The following is a 21,197-nucleotide window of genomic DNA, read 5'->3' as shown; positions in this document are numbered from 1 at the left end:
ATTAAAGCTTTTGACTGAAGATGTATGGATACAAATCAAAGCATGACTTTGCGGCTAACTGCGTCCACATATCTTTACTTTTCACCGGCCAAAACCGTATTCGGTATTCCATATGTTAACGTGAATCATTCATTGATCACGTCGAAACCAAGAAGCCAACTACTTAGTTTACGATCTTGGATGTAAAACATTCTATCACCAAAGTGATTGTAGAATATCTCTTCCCAGTTCCCAGGAGTTACTCAACGGCTTCAATAGGTTCGATAGAATCTTACAAAGAGTTGAAGAGAAGGATCTGAAGCAACCTTTTAACCAAAAATGTATACTATTATGAAGCAACTCAGTGGGGCATATGTGGAGTCCTTGTTAGTAACCCAACAAAACATAGTCAGTATAAAGAATCGGTTTAATACTTTAATCACAACTCCAGCACAACTTTCAAATTGTGGATCAATGAGAGGGAAATGTACCATAATAACAAATATTTCTTAGAAGAACTTGTCCGAACTATCTCGAACCAGTTCAATACCACCACAGAGCCAGATCTAAGCAGTCTACTGAAATTTACATAGACATAAATCCCAAAATTATGAATTCTTTTTTTTCTTCTACTAAACATCTTAAAAAATGTTTAAAGCCTCAAAAATGTGCAGGTGCGACAACTAGAATATGTTATTCAAAAAAGCGTAGCTAACAATTGTGACTATATATCCCAAACAACCACCACCAGTAGTCAATGCTTAGAAAGATACTGAGTGATAAGACCAAAACAACAAGATGCTCAGACTCCATAATGACCAAGATCAAAGCTCATCTAACCATTTACTCTTTTGAGTGTAGACATATTAAAGAAGCATCTTCATAAACAACTTATGGAAGAACAATATCAATGTTGAGAAGCTGCTTACCTCTAACAATGGATCAAAGAGCACTTACTTTCAGTGATATGGCCAGTGAGGAGACCCCAAAGTACACACTAGCAATCAAAACCTATTTCTTTCTCTCTAATAAAATCAACCTCCGAATTTATTTGTTGAAATAACAAACACCACTATTAAAACGACGCCGTTCAAATTCGAAAAAGGTCGTAAAATTGACTAACCCAAACAAATGGGTCAAACAAATAATAAATAAATTCTCTGGGGATGAAAACACAAATATCTTTAGCAAAACGTTTTCCTGCTGCTTCTGCTGCTTGCGTGTTCACAAAGGTCTGAAGAAATCTCTGCTTTGATCACAAGACTAGCAGTAATCAAAGCGATCTCCCCCTTCTTTTTTATTCTTCTCTCACAAATCCATCTCAGTGTTCGGATCCATGGCTTCGGGAGCATCGGGTCGGGTCAACCCGGGATCGAAGGGCTTCGATTTCGGGTCCGATGATATCCTCTGCTCTTACGACGACTTCACCAACCACGACTCCTCTAATGGCTCCAACTCCAACAAGGTGAACACACTGATTCTGCTCGATCGCCGAATTTTATTGATATTTGGGGATTCTAGGGTTTTGATTTTGTTCTGAATCTGAAGTAAAGATGATTCCTTTCTTAGGTTAATCGAAAACCTATCGACATGCCCTGTTGCTTTATATCTATAAAGGTTGTAACTTTGTTGAGCTATGTTCAGCTTTAGTCATGCCCTCGAATAAGTTTTCATTTACTTGATTATGATAGATACTGCTCTTGTAGGAATTTCACAAGACCAGGATGGCCAAGTCTTCGGTTTTTCCTACAGGCTCTTACGGTCCACCAGAGGATTGTTTGAGGGAAGAGCTTACTGCTACTGTTGAGAGAAGTATGAAGAAGTATTCAGACAACATGATGCGGTTTCTCGAGGGATTAAGCTCACGTTTGTCCCAGTTAGAATTGTATTGCTACAATCTTGATAAGACTATTGGGGAAATGAGATCGGATTTGACTCGTGATAACGAGGAGGCTGATGTTAAGCTTAGGTCTTTGGATAAACATCTTCAGGAGGTGTGTTCTGCTAAGTCCTTTTTTACTTTGTAAGAATTTATGATTCTGCAATGGGTGACAGTTTGTGTGTTTTGATGTAGGTGCATAGGTCAGTTCAAGTTCTCAGAGACAAACAAGAGCTGGCTGATACTCAGAAGGAGCTGGCGAGGCTTCAACTTGTGTCCAAAGATTCATCCTCCTCCTCTCACTCCCAACATGGTGAGGAGCGGGTCGCGACTCCTGTTCCAGAGCATAAGAAGAATGAGAACACCTCAGATGCACCCAACCTGCAGCTTGCACTGGCTTTACCTCACCAAATAGCACCACAACCACCAGCGCAGCCACAGCAGCAGCAGCAGCAGCAGCAGTATTACATGCCTCCTGCAACACAGCTTCAAAACACACCTGCACCAGCGCCTGTTCCTCCTCCCCCGTCTCAACCTCAAGCACCACCAGCTCAGGCTCACTTCATGCCCCCACCTGCTGCTCCATCTCACCCAAGCTCGGCTCAAACTCAATCATTCCCGCAGTACCAGCAAAACTGGCCTCCGCAGCCACAGGCGAGGCCACAGTCTAGTGGAGCCTACCAACCATACACGCCTCCTGCACCACCAAGCAACCAATCTCCTGTAGAACCGTTGCCAGGCAGCATGCAGATGCAGTCACCGTACGGTGGACCTCCCCAACAGTCGATGCAAGGTTACGGATACGGTGGACCACCACCACCACAGGCTCCACAGCAAATAAAGATGTCATATAGCCCCCAGACAGGCGATGGGTATCCACCCACGGGGCCTCCTCCTCCCGGGTACTCCAATACCATGTATGAAGGTGGGCGGATGCAATACCCACCACCTCAGCCGCAGCAGCAGCAGCAGCAGCAGCAGCAGCAGCAGCAGCAGCAGCAACAACAAGGCCATTACATGCAAGGTCCACCAGGTGGTGGGTACGCACCTCAGCAGCACCAGGCAGGTGGTAGTGGTAACACTGGGACACCATCTCCTGTCTTGAGATCAAAATACGGTGAACTAATAGAGAAGCTAATGAGCATGGGTTTCAGAGGAGACCACGTCATGGCAGTGATACAGAGGATGGAGGAGAGTGGGCAAGCTATCGACTTTAACGCACTCCTTGACAGGTTGAGTGTGCAGTCCTCAGGAGGGCCTCCCAGAGGGTGGTGAGAAGCTACTCTCTACTTGCATGTTAGGAGGGGTTTCACAATAAAAACTGCTTCCTCCCTTTTATAGACTCAACGTTTCTTACGTTACTCTATAGGCCCTAGTTTTATTGGGCCCAATAGATTTAAGTCTGTTGTGTATTCGTAATGTGACTCAATCTATGTGCCTATTTATTTGTGGTTTTACTTTCAACGTTCCTCTTGGACCAAATTAGACCTGCGGTTATTATACAAACCTATCGGTTTTTGGTTAGTATGGTTTGAAGGTTCGGTTCAGTTTGCAACTAAAAAAAGGGTTTAAAATTGGGTTTCCAGATTGGTTGGTTTGTTTTTTTCAAACTTTTTTTTTATCAAGCAGTGCCAATTTTCATCACAATTTCGAACTAAACCGAACTAACTACAAAACCAAAAACTTCAATACATTTTTTTGGAAATTGAACTAACTGAAAACCAAACCGTTTAAAAAAAATTCGGTTCACTTCAGTGAGATTTTGATTGACCCAAACTAACCGAATTCCAAGGTCGACCGAACTAACCGAACCTGCAAGCCCAGACTAAATCTCTGATCTTGAGTTAGATCTTGAGTTGGTTTATATTGAATCGTTCTAAACTGAATCTTGTTTATAGAAAAAAAAAATATCTTTTAACTTTGCTTTTACACTACAAAAACATATACAGTAAAGTAAATAGGAAAAGAAATTAAAAAAACATTATAAGAAAATATCATAAATGTCTCACGTTAAGTACTGGGAGGACGCGCGAACAGAACAGTACATGAAGAACCAAAATAAAAAAAGCGCGGTGGCCAAACTGAAGAGGCGCCAAATTAATTAATTCAAGAAGCGCGGCAGAGTCTGGCGCCAACAATAACCGCACCCGCCAAAATCTCCTTCCATATAATCACATCTCTAACCTCCCAATCTCCATCCCTCATCCTCCTCCATCTCTCTCTACTCGATTTGTTCTTCTCAATCTACAAAATGATGACGCCTGTGAAGAAAAGCTCCTCCATCAGGCCTGTAGAGTTCTACGGAAACGCCCTTCCCCGACCTCGTTTCTTCGACAACCCTAAGTTCAACTCTCACCGCGTTGATCCGCCCCTCTCCGTCCTCGATCCGCTTCTCTCGTGGGCCAGAGAGGCCCACTGGTCCATGGGTGGTCTCAACTTCACGCGCCTCCGTCTCCAGGGCCGGATCGAAGGAAACGTTGACAAGCTCCGCGCTCAACTCGAGAAATCCACTCCGACGAAACTCGAATCTGGAAATTCCGACGTGAAGAAGAAGAAGAGATCTGATTACGATTACGATTCTCCCCCTGCGGCTCCTGTTGCTGTGAAACGAAGAAGGTACATAGATCTGAACGCTGATGATGGTGATGAGGAGGAGATCGGATCGGGAGATGAAGGTGTGGCTAGGATCAGGAGGAAACTCTCTGATGATTTTGATAGAGTCGCTGGAGAGAGCAAGATCAAAGCTGTTAAAGCTAGTAAGAAATCAATTGAATTGGGATTGGTTGGGAAGAGATTGAAGGAGAAGAAGAAGAAGACCCAAAAGGTTGAAGAGGCAAGTTCGCCGAGGACTTCTCCAAGATTGGCCAAGCGTAGTTCGTGTTAGTGTTTTTTTTTATTTACCATTGTCGAAGAAGATCCTTTCTCTGTAGCGTTTAGATGTAATGGTACAGTTCATGAAATGAAACTTAGTTTTTGGATTTGCTTAACAAATTATGAAATCATCTGTTTTATTTCTTTGAATATCTTATATGAATATCTCTATGAACTTTTGATTACATGAATGGAAGCGGCATCAGATTCCACTCATCTAATCTAAGTTTTTGCATTTAAATTACTCATCACCTTTGAACTTTTAAGCTTTGACTCAATTTGACCAAGCGTTTACTTAATAACATCAATTTGACTATTTTCATTTTCATTTAGGTGATACAGTAACTATTTTTCCATTAATTTAATAATGGGCTATAGTGCTAAAACAGTAAGCTCTCAATGGGTTCTAAAACTCCATATCATGGATCAGAAGCTTTGCCACGGACATAAAGACAGAGTGACCGACAAAAAGTACATGAATCTGTGCTTCTCACAGAAATAACAAAAACAAAACAGACAATAATTTCACGTGTTGGTATAATGACGTGTAGCATTCATTCTAACGTCAGAAAATACATCCATCCAACAAACAAGATCGCTTTGCAGATTGAAAATATTACACCACAAGACAGTTTTCACTTTTTAATAACACTATAAGTCAGTTTATACTCCTCACACACTTTTGCTTCCCCCAATACACGCTTTTACATCTTCCAACTCACAAAATAATTGAAATCTAACTAAAGTCTAACTAAATATTAAAATATTATTTATTCATCTCACCATAGTTGCAGAAAATACAATAAACTCATATATATTGTGAATCTCAAGCTTGAAGCAACATAAATCTATGGTTGGTCGTCGTTTGCGAGTCTCTCCTAAACCACAACAACTCCATCGCGCCTTCATCCCCCACGGTGTTTCTGTCGACTACACCGCAGCTCATCCGCGTCCGTCAAACCCTCGATTACATCAACTTGATTTCATTTTAGATCCTCCACTATCTTGGCAGTCTCACCGATTTATGCTTCTCTTCCGTGATCCTCGTCAAACCAAATCTAAGTTTAATATATCGTTCTCTTTCGTTATGCTCTAAATTGAAGCTCATCAACAATGGCCAAATTTTAAATATTGCATTTTTAGTCCTTAAATTTCTCTTTTTTATAATTTGGTCACTAAGTTTTAAAATGTGCAGATTTTTCTTCAATATTTTCTCAGACTTTTAGATTGTGCAAATAAAGACGTATATGCACTAAAAATCTCTAAATGCATCTTAAAATTACATAAATGAACTTAATTAAGATGCTATAAACTATTATAATCATGTTATTAAATTATATGTCAACAAAGTTTTTTTTGTTACTAAATTATATTCCTCTTCACGATCAACTTGAAAATCAATTTCGTAATGCTTTATATAATGATAATTAAGAAATTTCATAGTTTACTGCCACTACATCTTTGAATGCAATCTATCTAATTTCCAAGTGCGTATACATGTAGTGCACACATGTACATAAGTTGACCAAAAAAAAATGTACACATGTACACTAATAGTTATAAACAATTATGCAGTATGTATCCATGTAAATCAAACAAAAAAATGTATCTTAACGTTGTATTCTACTTGTATTGTACATGGCTTTAATAATATCTTAACGTTGTATTCTACCCAATTTCCAAGTATTGTACACATGTACACTACCATATATGTTGTACACATTGACACCTTCAATTTTAATATACACATGTACACTAATAGTTATAAACAATTATGCAAGTATGTATCTAGGTAAATCAAACAATTTTTTTTATCTTAAGATCGTATCTACTTGTACATCGCTTTAATAATGTACTCATGTACACTCGTAAATATATACACATGTATATATATAATTTTTTTGTACACATGTACACATGTATATATGTAATCTTTATGTACACATGTTCACATACATGACCAATAGTAAATTTTGATTATCATGATTATCAAATTATTTTAAGCGTTAAATTTACTAATCAAAAATTTGTGTCTACGTGATTTGTAGTTACAAATATTTTGCAAAAAAAAACATTAAAATCATGTCACATTATTTAGGAGCATGGTGGTATTTTATGATTTTAATGGTTCTTAATAACATTTTTGTTCATTTACCTCGATTATGTGTGTATCTAGGTGTTTATTACATTTTCCTACATATTTACGTATTGTGGGGGCTGGTTTGTACAATCTAAAAGTTTGGGCTGAAATTGAGGAGAAATCTACACATTTAAAGATTTTGTGCCAAATTAAGAAGAATACAAAAGTACAAGGATCTAAGTTGCAAAAACGAAATTTGGACAGAACTCCTCGGCTTCAGAGATGTGGATGAGACGGAACGACGGCAGAAGCAAAAATGAAACGGAGGACGACGCCGAGTAGAGCTTTGAGACGAGGCTTGGCTGCAGAGATGTGCTGGTCTGTCGAAGTTCTCGTCGGGCTTCAGAGATGTGCGGTTCCGTTGGAGATCTCGTCGGACTTGTTCTGGGCGTCAAGCTATTGTCGGAGTACAACGGAGATGAATTGCAGAGAACGACGTCGAGGAGGAAGATGTTCTGATGATTTCGCGGCGACGAAGGAAAAGACAAACCGCTACGGCTTCTGCTCGAGCTTGGCTGAAGTTCATCGATGGTGACGGAGGAGGGCCAAAAAGTACGGCGAAGAAGAACTGCAGCATAGATGATATGATGCATCCACCATGGATTGAGATACCGAAAAAATGAAATGTGAAGAAGAAGTTTTTAATTTTAATTTTTTGTTTGTTCGTTTCAAATAAAAATAATAATCAACTTAATAAGATGGTAGGACCATTTTAGTTAGATGAATGACTTTAATTGTAATGGTTTGGTTTTTAGTTACAAAAAACTACCCCACTAGCAGAAACTGTCTTAGAATGTAAATAAAACTTGAAAACTGACCTGCAGTGTAAAAAACTCTTGCAGATTCAACCAAAATCTTGTTAAACTAGGAACAATAATACAATTTTTTTTTTTTATCTGAGAACAATGAATCAGAAGAAATTTTGATAATTACTTGTAAAAAATGTTTATATGACAAATTGGCTAAGTTGAGGAAGAGTAAGAGTTGAAGAAGACGAAGTAAGCAAGGAGAGCACAAAGGAGAGCCACAAAGTTTCCTTCTTTAAGTAGAACCTTAAACACAAACCCAGCGATCTCTTTCGTCACTATCCTCCCTTCAACCACCACGCTCCTCCTCGATTTCCCAGCGAACGCCATCGTCACCACCACTGATATCCATATCACAACGATGGCCGGCACGGCTATGAACAGCGCCGCAGCCATGGACAGAACTCCGAACACCGCTCCAAGAAGCACCGAAGCGTAAACCGCAGGCCAACCAGATGATGACGTATTGTGGTTCTCTCCGTACCAGTCAACAATCGAATTCAGCCAGTTCCACGAAGAAGACAAGAGGGTCGCGTAGACTACAAGAAAGAGACAGACCCATGTGCTTCTCTTGCTTATCGCTCTCAAAAATAGCTTGTACGTGGTCATCGTCTCTTGTTCTTACAACTCTAGATCTGTTGATTCTGTCTGCTTGTAGAAGTTATGGTGAATAAGTATAAGTAAAAAATATCATTCTCTGACTAATCTTCTTCTCTTTAGGGTGAGTCTTTGCGGTGAAGAAATGAGAGAAAAGGAAAGTGGCTGGCCGTAAGTTCTTTTGTTTCTACTTGAGCCCTGGTTGAATGTATTGTTACGTGAAAGGCACGCTATTCCTGTTGAGCTCAGGGATTGGGCAGTGTTTGTCACGTGCCTCTTCCTGCAAACAGCATTCTGACAGTTTGGAGAGAGTTCTGTTTCCATTTTTATTTTTCCTCTCTATTCGCTTTTTAATTCATCTACCAAATTTTGTCCAGAAAAACAAATCCATCTACCAAATAAATGCACCTTTTCTGTAACCAAATAGCTACATACAATGTTTTACTATATGGTTTGAACTTTGGACATACATAGTAAATATAACATGAGGCCTTGTTATTAGTAGTTACTACTTAGTATTAGCGCATTGATGTGGTCTTATAATTAATGCTATGATGCTTACAGTTAACGAATACGTTTAGTAATGTGAAATATGTTTGAAAGAATCGAAGTGAAAAATCAGAAGAAGATGAATGTTTTGACTTTTACAGGCTGACTTATTTGACCAACAAGTTCATCAGATCCCATAAATGTGGACAGAACAACAAGAAGACCAGTTTCAACATTAACTCCAAGCGGCTCGGAAGTCGGAAGAGTCTAATACCAAGAGATTATCAAAGAAATATATCCTCAACACGTTTTAGTTAAAAAAAATAAAAAAGTAACAAAAGAAAAGTAAAGTTATTTATATCATTTTTATAAACTATTTGCCTATTTATTTTTTTATTGGTTCATCTGTTTATAAAAATTTAATAAAATAAAAAATATTATATACTTATATACTACTGTAAAGATCTCATGGTGTTGACAAAAAAATAAAGATCTCATAGTAATCATGGTCTTGCGCACACCGGATATTATGACGTGTTTTGTCGCCTTTTTGTTCATTCAAAGTTCAAACTTGTCAATTAATAATTTAATATTATTTTGACTTTGGCTTTTTATCTAAATGGAATCGTCCAGTTGCAGACAATTGATTTGAATTATTGGTTCTTTGACGACAACTACAATAATCAAATCAATTCTCTTTTTGAGTTCGGACCAAACACTTCATCTTCCTCCTCTCTCTCTCTCTGTCTTGTCCTCTGATCCAGATGTTCTCCAAAGCCTCCATCTTTCTACTTTTCACCATATCCCAGTTACTACCCCGACCAATCTCATGCATTGATTTCGTCTACAACTCCAACTTCACCACCACCAACACACTCCTCATCGACGCCACCGTCGACTCTCCGCCGTCAATCCTAACCCTCACCAACGAAACCACTTCCTCCATCGGACGCGGTCTCTACCCTTCAAGAATCCCCGCCTCCTCCTCCTCATCCCCTCTCCCTTTCGCCACGTCATTCATCTTCTCCATGGCCCCTTTCAAACACAGACTCCCAGGCCACGGCTTCGCCTTCGTCTTCCTCCCTTCCTCCGACACCTCCGCCGCCGAGTCGGCTCAGCACCTCGGCCTCCTCAACTTGACCAACAACGGCGACCCTACCAACCGAATCTTCGCAGTCGAGTTCGACGTCTTCTCCAACCAAGAGTTCAACGACATCAACGACAACCACGTCGGCGTCGACGTCAACTCCCTAACCTCCCTTTCATCTTCCGTCGCCGGTTTCTACAGAGACGACGGTTCCTTCACGGAGCTCAGGCTTAACAGTGGAGATAACTATCAGGTCTGGATCGAGTTTAACGGCTCGGCGATCAACGTCACGATGGCTAGAGCCGGCTCGTTGAAACCACTAAGACCTCTCATAAGCACTCCTCTGAACCTCACCGGAGTTTTACTCGGTGACATGTTCGTGGGGTTCACGGCATCCACGGGGCTACTAGTGCAGAGCCACAGGATCCTCTCATGGAGCTTTAGCAACTCTGACTTCTCCGTAGGCGACGCTTTAATCACTAGGAACCTTCCTTCGTTTAAACTACGAGACGGCTCTGTTTTGAACTCTAAAGGGTTCGTCGCTGGGGTCTCTATTGGTGCCGTTGCGTTACTAGTTTGCGTTATTGTGGTTGTTCTCTACGTTGTGAGGAGAAGAGAGCGGAGAAGACGAGACGAAGACGATGTTGAAGATTGGGAGACTGAGTATTGGCCTCATAGAGTGCAATATAGAGACGTTGTGGAAGCTACGAGAGGGTTCTCGGAAGAGAACATGATCGGGTACGGAGGGAACTCGAAGGTGTATAGAGGAGTGTTGGAAGGCAAAGAAGTGGCGGTGAAGAGGATTACGACAAGCCCTCGTGATACCGTGGCTGGGACGAGTGAGTTCTTGGCCGAGGTCTCGAGTTTGGGGAGGTTAAGACACAAGAATATAGTGGGGCTTAGAGGTTGGTGTAAGAAAGGAGGTGAGTGTCTTGTCTTGGTGTATGAGTATATGGAGAATGGGAGTGTGGATAAGCGGTTATTTGATTGCGATGAGGTGTTGGATTGGGAGGAGAGGATGAGAGTGTTAAGAGACGTAGCTTCGGGGATGTTGTATCTACACGAAGGGTGGGAGTCAAAAGTGTTGCATAGAGATATCAAGACGAGCAATGTGTTGCTTGACAAGGATATGAACGCTAGAGTTGGCGATTTCGGGTTGGCTAAGTTGCAGAATACTAATAAAGAGATGGTTAGTACGACGCACGTGGTTGGAACCGCGGGTTACATGGCGCCTGAGTTGGTTAAGACAGGGAGAGCATCTGTGGAGACGGATGTGTACAGCTTTGGAGTGTTTGTGTTGGAGGTAGTGTGTGGGAGGAAGCCAATAGAGGAAGGAAGGGAAGGGATAGTGGAGTGGATGTGGGGACTGATGGAGAGAGACCAAGTGGTTGATGGTTTGGACGAGAGGTTGAAGGTGAGAGGAAGGTTTGAGGTAAAGGAAGTAGAGATGGCTTTGAGGATAGGACTCTTGTGTGTGCATCCTGATCCGAGGGTAAGGCCGAAGATGAGACAAGTGGTGCATATATTGGAACAAGGGACGTTGAGTGATGATGAGAGGGAGAGGGAAGGTATGGAAGTGAGCTTGTTGGAGAGGATGAAGAGTTCTTATTTGTTGGGAACTAGTGATGGAATACTACAACAACAACAACATCCCACGTTTTTAGATGTATGGAACTCGACTTCTCATTCTCATTCCTTTAGGAGTTCTAGTTCTATTTTTCAAGGAAGGTGAAAAGCCAGTGTGAGAGTTGTTTTTTTTTTATAGTATTTCTATACTATACAGTATATATATAGAGGTTGTGTGATTTGTCTGTTTATTAGACTTGCATGAATTCATCTATGTCTGAACTCTGAAGTAAATTTATTTTAGAAACTTTTTAACATTCTTTTTACAAAGAAAATCCTATTTAGAAACTTCATAAACTGTCATTTAATGTAATGATTACAAGTTTTCTTGTTGTTTGCTCGTACAACGAGGCACCAGTGGTCTAGTGGTAGAATAGTACCCTGCCACGGTACAGACCCGGGTTCGATTCCCGGCTGGTGCATATTTTATATTTTATACTTTTTACCCTATTATTTTCTTTCAGATCACCTCCTTTTTGGGCCATCGACGTCTTTGAAATAAGTGAGATGGTGCAACTGATAAAATGGTTCAGAGAGTGATAATCTCTATTTTAGTAAGGAAAACATAAAGAAGTTTAAACATATAATGGCACATTAAATATTGAATTCAACGCAAACTATAGAGTACTTAATTAATACATTCATGAATCACCACTATAAACTCTAGACCATGGACCTTATGAAAACAACGAGAACTAATCCCAAAGAAACCATCCCAGGACCAACCAAACTGGCCGAATTGCGAGCTTTGGCGGGTTCTGGAGCCGGAGCAAGAGCTTCTGAGTCAGAAAGAACCACTCCCGGAGAAGGCGCTGGAGATGACCAAGCGATGGGAGACAGTGTCGGTGATGGTGAGGGAGATGGCTGACGAGGACTGCGGCTGTGATGAGCGGTCGACATGACGTTGACGGCTAGCTTCTGGCCTTTGAGACAGTTTTCCGAGTTGCCACTGACGAAAAAGAACGGACCCGAGCGGCTAAGCACAAAGAGCGAGTCTCCGTCTGAGAGGGAAGTTATGGGATGCGTCGTGTTGCATGTGTTGTACTCTTCTTCACTCACCTCCAACACTGAATCTTTTCCCTTGGGGTACTTAAAATCTTGCAATTGCACCAGTGGAATTTTTTTTTATCGTGGTTAGAATGACATTATGATACATTAATTTGTGCATTATACAGATGAGAACAGAGAGATACTTACAAAGAGTGTCGTTGACTTGAAACCGGTTCCGGTGAGACCAATGAGAATAATCCTCGGAAGGAGTAAGAACCCAACCATCTTTCCCACCTACATAGAACTTGTAACCATTTGATAATCCTAATGCAAACACTAAACCAGTTAACATCACAATCATCAAGTAAGCATCAAAGCTTTTGACCAGACCCATATCTCTCCAAAACTTTTAACTAAACCTCAAAGTAATAACTATAGAATAGTGAATGTGAGTCTTATTAGAAGTAGACAGGTTACAATATATAGCTAAGTAAGGAACCTAGTCTAGGTTAATATCATTTACATTATAACCCTTTCCATATATATATATGATCCTCTATACGCCCCCTCAAGATGGAGGGACTTTAGTGACTCCAATCTTGGATGTTGCAGTGAGAAACTGTTGGCGACTGAGCGGCTTGGTCAGTGCATCTGCAAGCTGGTCTTTTGTAGAGATATGAGAGACACGAACCATGCCAAGTTGTATCATTCCCCTAATGAAGTGATAGTCAATAGCAATATGCTTCATTCTTGAGTGAAACACAGGATTAGCACATAGATACGTAGCTCCAATGTTATCACAGTAAATAGCTGGTGTTACCGGGATCTGAACACCTAACTCTTGAAGCAACGAGCATATCCAACGAACCTCCGACGCAGTATTAGCAACAGCCCGATACTCTGCTTCCGTTGATGATCGCGCAACCCCATTCTGCTTCTTTGATGACCATGAAACTGGAGTAGACCCGAGATATATGAGATATGCATTGGTTGAAACATAGTCATCACTATCCCCTGCCCAATCCGCATCTGTGAAGGCATGGAGGGTAAGCGGTGATCCAACTCTCATGTAGATTCCATGACTTGTTGTTCCAGCTAGATAGCGTAACACTCTTTTCGCTGCGAGCCAGTGATGTTCTGTAGGTTGGTGCATGAATTGTGACAGACGATTGACCGCAAAAGAGATATCCGGGCGAGTAAACGCAAGATATTGGAGACTACCAACAATTGATCGATATTGAGAGGGATCAGAGAGCGGAGAGCTATCATTGAGTTTGAGTTTTGGTGTCGTCTGCATCGGTGTGGAGACAGACTTGGAGTCTACCATGTTGGTGCGAGTCAAGAGATCCAATATGTATCGTCTCTGCATCAAGTGTAGACCCTTAGAAGACCTCGTTGCCTCTATGCCCAAGAAGTAATGAAGATCAGTCGGATCTTTTATAGAGAATCGTTGCGCCTGGGAGGTCAGCACACATGAGACGTGACGATGATCACTACCAGTTACTACAATATCATCAACATACACAAGTATGTACGTTTGATGAGAGGCAGACTTGTGTGTGAACAGAGATGTATCGGCTAAGGAGTTTTCAAATCCAATGTCAACCAAGTGTTGTTTGAGAGACAAGTACCAGGCACGTGGAGCTTGTTTCAAACCGTAGATCGGCTTCTTGAGACGACACACATGATCTGGTCTATCTCGATCAACAAACCCCGGAGGTTGCGTCATGTATACTTCCTCGTGAAGTTCTCCTTGAAGAAATGCGTTATTTACATCGAGCTGCTTAATCTGCCAACCTCTGTTTACCGCAATGTCCAAAACCAGCCTTATTGTCGTCGACTTGATGACAGGACTAAATGTCTCGCCATAGTCAACTCCGTGTTGTTGCGTGTTGCCTCGTGCGACAAGACGAGCCTTTGGTCGTTCTTCTTCTCCATTCGGTAGGTACTTGGTTGTATATATCCAGCGGCAACTTACAAGGTTCTGTGAGGGATGAGGCGGAACCAGTTCCCAAGTTTGATATTTGATCTGAGCATCATACTCCACTGACATTGCCTTTCTCCATCTTTCGTCCTTAAGAGCTTGAGTAACATTTCGTGGTTCAGGACTGGGATATTGGCTTGTAACGGTAAGACTGAACTTTGAATTTGGTTTCACGATCTTGTTCTTTCCTCGTGTCTGCATAGGATGTTGATTCTGATGTTGTTGTAAGTCGACAGCGGTTGAGGAATTTTGTGGGTTTTGGGTGGTTTGAGAATTTATCGGTGGTTGATTTGGTGGTTCACTGGTTTGCAAATCATGGGTTTGGATATTGGGTATGGATTGTGTTTCCTGCTGTTGGGTTTCATTTATTTGGTGGTTAGTCTGGGCCTGGGGTGAAGGCCCATTTTGATTTGGAGCAGTGGGCTCAGAAGTAAGGGGGGAGGAAGAAGAAGATGGAGATTGAGTTGAAGGGGACGATACCTGAGTTTGTTGTGGCACTGGTGGAGACGGCTGTGTTGTTGGGTGAGGATCTAAGCACGGAGACGGGACCGTCGACGGCTGCAGCGGAACCTGAATAACCGGAGGAAGGTGAGCAGAAACAGGAGTGACATCATCTGCGGGAGTGACATTGCCTCTTTCTGATTTGTTCATCGAGAAAGGAAAGATCGTCTCCTCGAATGTAACATGACGAGATGTATAGATTCGTCTGGTTGGCTCATGGAGACACAGATAAGCACTCTGACTCGTGGAGTAACCCAGAAAAATACAAGCTTTGGATCGATCTTCTAACTTGTGTTTGGTATATGGGCGCAGCCATGGGTAGCAGCAACACCCAAACACACGAAGTCTGGAGTAATTCGGAGGCTTGCCAAAGAGTCTCTGATACGGGGAGTCATAGTCGAGGTTCGGAGTAGGCATACGATTGATCAGGTAGATCGCAGCGGCGAAGGCAAAAGGCCAGTACGTCTTAGGCATTGATGCTTGGGACATGAGGGTCAAGCCAGTTTCAACCACATGTCGGTGTTTCCTCTCAGCAGCACCATTGTGCTCAGGTGTATGAGGGGGTGAAGTAAGATGAGAGATGCCCTGACTTTGAAGGTACGCACGTAATGCTATAAACTCTCCACCGTTATCTGAGAATAACGTGCCCATTTTTGTTTGAAAACGATTCTCCACCAACTGTTTGTAAGCTACAAAAGTTTCCTTGACTTGAGATTTGAGTTTTAGAGGATAAAGCCATGTATATTTTGTGTAGTGGTCAACTAGAATAAGATAATACTTGAACTGATCAGTTGATAGAATAGGAGATGACCAGACATCAGAGAAAACAACCTCGAGAGGTCGGGTAGAAGTTATACTCGATTTTGAAAAAGAAAGTTTATGGCTTTTATTGATCATGCAATCTGAGCAAGACATAGGTTTAGAAGACAACTGAGAAATAGGTAGAGAAAACTTTGAAACTGTTTTAGTAAGAATAGAAATAGAGGGATGACCCAAGCGTGAATGCCAAGAAGATAGTGTAGCTTTAGATGATGGAGAGGTGAACATGGCCGCTGGTGAAGCAAGACTAGTCGGCCATTCATAGAGTTTTTCTCTAGCTTTTCCGTGAACTAACCGGGTCCCCGTGCTCAGATCCTTCACCTGAAAAGAAGAAGGAAAGAATTCGACGGAGACTTGATTAGTATTGCATAAACCATGAACTGAAATGAGATTTTTGTGTATGTTTGGCACACATAATGTATCAGTCAACTTAAGAGGCTTAGTTGAAGAGGGAAGTATAACAGAACCAGTGTGTGTAATGGATTGATTCGATCCATCTGCAATCACCACGGCCTCACCTCCTTCATATGGTTGATGCAGGGACAGGTTCTGCAGATCCGAGGTGATATGATGCGTAGCACCACTGTCGAGGAGCCAGTTGTTAGCCGTGTAGGGTGATGCAGCAGCTACATTCGCCCGTGGTTGCCAAGGTGTGAAGGGAGACTGCTGGGACGTGACTTGATAGCTTTGGAGATGGGGACATCGTTTAGCTCCATGTCCTTGAGTACCACAGATTTGGCACTTGCCAAGGTAAGGTCTCTGTCCACGACTTTGGTTCTGCCAGTTCATATTGTTGTTGTTGGAGTAAGAGGGCCTGGTCTGCGTGTTGAACTGGTTGCTATGACTCTTGTTCTTGTTGTTGTGGTTGTAGTTACCCTGAGTGCTCTTCTGCTGCACCATGTTCGCTGACACAGGAAGAATAGACGCAGGCGTCATTGACGAGAGCTTAGCTTCATGATGGAGTAACTTCTCATGAATTTCGGTGATCGTGGGAGGCACCTCACGACCCTCTACCTGTTCAACCACCGTCTTGTACTCATCGGGCAAACCATCTAGAATCGCATCAATCTGATCCTCATGTTCCATAGGCTTCCCGAGAATTGCAAGTTGATCAAGTCGTGTAGTAATTCCTTGTACATAGACATCGATCGTCTTTTCTTCCTTCTTCCAATACTTGAGTTGATTCCTCAGGTTCTTGATGTGCGCACGGCTTGGCTTGGCATACGTGGACGCCAAGATTTCCCAGATTTGGGCAGCAGAGGTCGCACGCGAGACCAGGGGCTGGATAGGCAACGTGATTGCACCAATAAGACCACTGTAGATCAAGCGATCTTGACGGTTCCAGAGTGTGTGATCTGGATTCACCGTCGTTTCACCATCAACGGTGACTGTCGGAGATGGAATCACTGTAGATCCATCTAGATGACCAATAAGGCCATAACCATCAATCAAGGCATGAACTTGGAGACTCCACATGAGGTAGTTTGTGGCCGTTAGTTTCGAGACATTGGCCATGTTGATGTTGAGAAGTGTTTGTGGATTGGTAGAGATTGTTTCAGAGAGAGCTGGAGACTCCATTGTTTGTCGTGAAAGAGAAAAAGAAATTTGAAAAGTTTAGGTCTTTAGGAGAGCGACGGCTCTGATACCATATAGAATAGTGAATGTGAGTCTTATTAGAAGTAGACAGGTTACAATATATAGCTAAGTAAGGAACCTAGTCTAGGTTAATATCATTTACATTATAACCCTTTCCATATATATATATGATCCTCTATAATAACTCGCTGATCTCTTGAACTCTGTGTTGCTCTTGGGTGCTTGTATGTGTATTTATGGTGAAATCAGAGAAGTCATAGCCGTTAGATGAAGCTTTTGCCTGAATGGATTCTCTAGAGAAATGCAAATTAATTTGAACCGTTTTGGTTTTGCTCCTCTTCCTTTTTTACACGTTTCGACATGCAATGGACTTAACGGCTATCTTCTTTTCACACACTTTATTTACTCCCCGCAAACAGCCATTTTCCAACAGATGTTCCAATTTGTTAGTCATCTAACAAAAAAAAAAATGAAATCAATTGTTAATAAGCTTACATAATTACATAACGTATTATTTTATTTTGTGGAAGATCACATAGTGAAATGATTTAGCTAAGAGATTATTAGTATTTTTATTTTCAGATAATCATATGTCTGAAATTTGAGGCCGATCACAATGTCGTTTAATGCAGACTAATATAAAAAAATTTAATAATTTTTTTTGATAAATCTTATCAGCTGATCTAGTCGGCTCGGAAAAAACATACTTAATATCAGAAAGTGAACCGATCATCAGTTACGATCTAACATGTACTATTTGGACAGAAGTCCAAACCAAAACATACCTAATAATAATGAAAAATTTGACATTGTGCAATTGTAAATAGAACTTGCAATGCGGATTTACAAGAAAGAAAATAGAACGGTTAGATGTAAAATTCTTATAAAACAAAGTGTCCAAAATATAATAGAGTTGTGAATTCTAATGATTTATAATAAATTAATAAATTAAGTTAAAAATGTATTGTTTTTATTTCATAAAGAAAAAGTAGTCATCTTATATATTAAAAGAGAAGTCATGACTTCTTTCATGTGTGATTTTTTTTTTTAATTTGGACCATCACTTATAAATCTTATTAAATGTATTTTATTAAGACTAATAATACATAGAATCTTTAAAATACTTTAATCATAATATCTTTTGATATCTTTTTATTTAAAATATAAATATATTTATTTTAAAAATCTAACAAATCTGTTTTAAAAGATTTTTACAAGATCTTCATTTTCGAAATTATATTTATATATTTCTCAATAATTTCGAAATTAGTTTGAAATATTATTATACATTAATAAATTCAGTAATCGTTTATAAAATAAAAAATAAAAAATTCTGTAATATTTTATATATTATATAATCATAATCAATCATATTAAAATAAAATTATTATATTGAGCTAAGTATAATAAAATTGTATTAAATTTATAAATTTTATTTTCATAAGTATAAAATGTTTATGTTCAAAAATAAAATCTAATCCGTTGGTAAGATGGATTAAGCAAAATATATAAAACATGTATAAAAATTAACATGTATTTCTTTAAAGCTTATAATATAAAATCTTTGTAACTACCTTAATCATAATATATTTTCATTTTAAATATAATATATATTTATATATTATATTTAAAAATTCTAATAAATCTGTGTAAAAGTATTTTAACAATAATTTAATATATTTTAAGTTATCGTTTATAAAATAATAAATAAATAAATTATATCCTATTTTACCCACTTTATAGTCATGATCATGTTAAAATACAATTATTATACTTAAATAAATATGATAAAATTATGTTCAATTGATAAATTTTTAAATTTTATTTTCATAAATATAAATTATTTATTTTAAAAATATAATATGATGATAGAACGGCTTAAAATTAACAAACCTTATAATACATGTCTACAAATTAACATATCTTAGACTTTTGTATATACAATAATATATTATCTAAAATGAATAAGCATAAAAAATATTAGTAAAAAGAAATACAGCTTTGAAACACGGGTCAGAATTTAGCATAAATTAAATACAAAATAATTTTCAAATATGTTTTCTCATGAATATATTAATTTGCTTAATAACTAAATGCAAATACAATAAGATAAATATATAATAAGTGAAAATACATACGGTTTTAACCAAATGATTAATTATAACATGTAAATTATAAAAATATTATATTTGAAATAGTTATATAAACATTTAAGTATATGATTAATGTTAAAAAAAATATCACTAATGTTTAAAAATAATAATTTATGTATAAAAAAAAGTAAAAACAAACACCCGCGCGGTTGCGCGGGTCAAAATCTAGTATTGTTTTAAGGATAAAGTGAAATGGGCTTTTTTCAACAAGATCAAGGCGTTACATATTTTCTCTCGATACAACTAGTTAGACAAAACTTGAATAACTTTGATTTTCTACAAGTGGATATGCGTTCTTTATTGAGAATTCGACCAAAAAAAACACAAACTTTTCACGAATTGCCAAAGAAAACCTGTACTCGAGCCTGGCCAAAAAAATCATTTACTTTTGTTGACTTTTTTAGTTTATTAATAAACTTAGGATTGACTTGCCAATTTAGCACGCCGTGAACTCTCAGTTAACACAGTGTTAACTAGACGTTAAATGTTGACGTTAAGTGAAACGACGTCGTTTCATCTCATTTGAAAACGACGTCGTTTTACAGGATTTGAAATTAAAAATAAGTAGACCCCTGGATTCGAACCCAGGTTGGATGGTCAAATGGCAAGGTCTTTTACCACTGGGCTACTCACACTTTCAATGTACTTACTAACATGTTTACTTTTATTTGGTACATATCAAATGTAAAAAATTCTCTAAAAACTTAATAAGATCTTTAAAATTCCAAAAAATTAAAAAAATAAAGAAGATTTTTATAAAATTAATTTAGAAATTAAAATTAAAAATAAAATTTTATTTTTCTTTTTAAAAAATAAAAACTCTTCCAAAATTTTCTAAAAACTTAAAAAGATCTTTAAAATTTTATTGAAATTAAAAAATAAAAACTTTATCTTTAATTTTGAAATTAAAATTGAAATTAAAAAATAAAAAAATTTCCAAATTTTTCATTTTAAAAAAAAATCCAATTTTTTTAAAAATTATAATAAAATGCAAAAAATTAAAGTTACAATTATCAACTTTTTATGTGTGTATAATTAATTTCAACTTTTAGCAAATGTATTAAAAAAAATTGAAAAGTTTGGAAGATTTTTTATTTTTTGAAAAGAAAAAATAAATTTTTATTTTCTATTTTAATTTCAAAATTAATTTTATAAAAAAATTCTTTATTTTTTCAATTTTTTGGAATTTTAAAGATCTTTTTAAGTTTTTAGAAAATTTTGGAAGAGTTTTTATTTTTTAAAAAGAAAAAGAAAAAGAAAATTTTATTTTTAATTTTAATTTCTAAATTAATTTTATAAAAATCTTCTTTATTTTTTTTATTTTTTTTGGAATTTTAAAGATCTTTTAAGTTTTTAGAAAATTTTGGAAGAGTTTTTATTTTTTAAAAAAAAAAGAAAGTTTTATTTTTAATTTTAATTTCTAAATTAATTTTATAAAAATCTTCTTTATTTTTTAATTTTTTTGGAATTTTAAAGATCTTATTAAGTTTTTAGAGAATTTTTTATATTTAACATGTATCAAATAAAAATAAACATGTTAGTAAGTACATTGAAAGTGCCAGTAGCCCAGTGGTAAAATACCTTGTCATTTGACCAACCAACCTGGGTTCGATTCTAGGGGTTTACATATTTTTAATTTCAAATCATGTAAAACGACGTCGTTTCATCTCATTTGCAAAC

General features: G+C 38.4%; 5 protein-coding genes and 1 non-coding gene across 8 annotated transcripts; 4 read left to right on the top strand and 2 right to left on the bottom strand.

Moving 5' to 3' along the window:
* Nucleotides 1-1,206: 1,206 nt before the first annotated feature.
* On the top strand, nucleotides 1,207-3,322 carry LOC103834768 (trithorax group protein osa). Of its 3 annotated transcripts, XM_018653891.2 has the most exons (5): nucleotides 1,218-1,444; nucleotides 1,549-1,596; nucleotides 1,686-1,973; nucleotides 2,054-2,814; nucleotides 2,848-3,322. In XM_018653891.2, the coding sequence occupies exons 1-5, from the start codon at nucleotides 1,316-1,318 to the stop codon at nucleotides 3,131-3,133; spliced, it is 1,512 nt and encodes a 503-aa protein (XP_018509407.1). In that variant the 5' UTR covers nucleotides 1,218-1,315; the 3' UTR covers nucleotides 3,134-3,322. The 3 variants fall into 3 exon arrangements, with proteins under 3 accessions (XP_009109102.2, XP_018509407.1, XP_018509406.2); XM_018653890.2 differs by having other exon boundaries at nucleotides 2,054-3,322; XM_009110854.3 differs by lacking the exon at nucleotides 1,549-1,596 and having other exon boundaries at nucleotides 1,207-1,444; nucleotides 2,054-3,322.
* Nucleotides 3,323-3,868: 546 nt separating this feature from the next.
* Nucleotides 3,869-4,872, top strand: LOC103834767. The gene has a single exon (XM_009110853.3). It carries the CDS (start codon nucleotides 4,110-4,112, stop codon nucleotides 4,740-4,742), a length of 633 nt encoding a protein of 210 aa, XP_009109101.1. The 5' UTR covers nucleotides 3,869-4,109; the 3' UTR covers nucleotides 4,743-4,872.
* A 179-nt stretch (nucleotides 4,873-5,051) lies between these two features.
* LOC103834766 lies at nucleotides 5,052-8,399 on the bottom strand. Its single transcript, XM_033277253.1, has 3 exons — nucleotides 7,712-8,399; nucleotides 5,176-5,335; nucleotides 5,052-5,141 (listed from the first exon to the last, which is right to left on the bottom strand). The coding sequence occupies exon 1, from the start codon at nucleotides 8,282-8,284 to the stop codon at nucleotides 7,832-7,834; it is 453 nt and encodes a 150-aa protein (XP_033133144.1). The 5' UTR covers nucleotides 8,285-8,399; the 3' UTR covers nucleotides 5,052-5,141; nucleotides 5,176-5,335; nucleotides 7,712-7,831.
* A 1,077-nt stretch (nucleotides 8,400-9,476) lies between these two features.
* Nucleotides 9,477-11,697, top strand: LOC103834765 (probable L-type lectin-domain containing receptor kinase VII.2). The gene has a single exon (XM_009110850.3). It carries the CDS (start codon nucleotides 9,526-9,528, stop codon nucleotides 11,578-11,580), a length of 2,055 nt encoding a protein of 684 aa, XP_009109098.1. The 5' UTR covers nucleotides 9,477-9,525; the 3' UTR covers nucleotides 11,581-11,697.
* Nucleotides 11,698-11,825: 128 nt separating this feature from the next.
* Nucleotides 11,826-11,896, top strand: TRNAG-GCC. The gene has a single exon. It is a non-coding gene; the product is annotated as a tRNA-Gly (tRNA).
* Nucleotides 11,897-12,011: 115 nt separating this feature from the next.
* On the bottom strand, nucleotides 12,012-12,917 carry LOC103834764 (early nodulin-like protein 2). The gene is made up of 2 exons (XM_009110849.2): nucleotides 12,672-12,917; nucleotides 12,012-12,571 (listed from the first exon to the last, which is right to left on the bottom strand). The coding sequence occupies exons 1-2, from the start codon at nucleotides 12,856-12,858 to the stop codon at nucleotides 12,138-12,140; spliced, it is 621 nt and encodes a 206-aa protein (XP_009109097.1). The 5' UTR covers nucleotides 12,859-12,917; the 3' UTR covers nucleotides 12,012-12,137.
* Nucleotides 12,918-21,197: the final 8,280 nt, after the last annotated feature.

The sequence above is a fragment of the Brassica rapa genome, chromosome A08 (assembly GCF_000309985.2).
Source record: "Brassica rapa cultivar Chiifu-401-42 chromosome A08, CAAS_Brap_v3.01, whole genome shotgun sequence".
Lineage (NCBI taxonomy): Eukaryota > Viridiplantae > Streptophyta > Magnoliopsida > Brassicales > Brassicaceae > Brassica > Brassica rapa.
The sequence above is the reverse complement of the archived record's forward strand: the minus strand, read 5'-3'. Positions and strand labels throughout refer to the sequence as shown.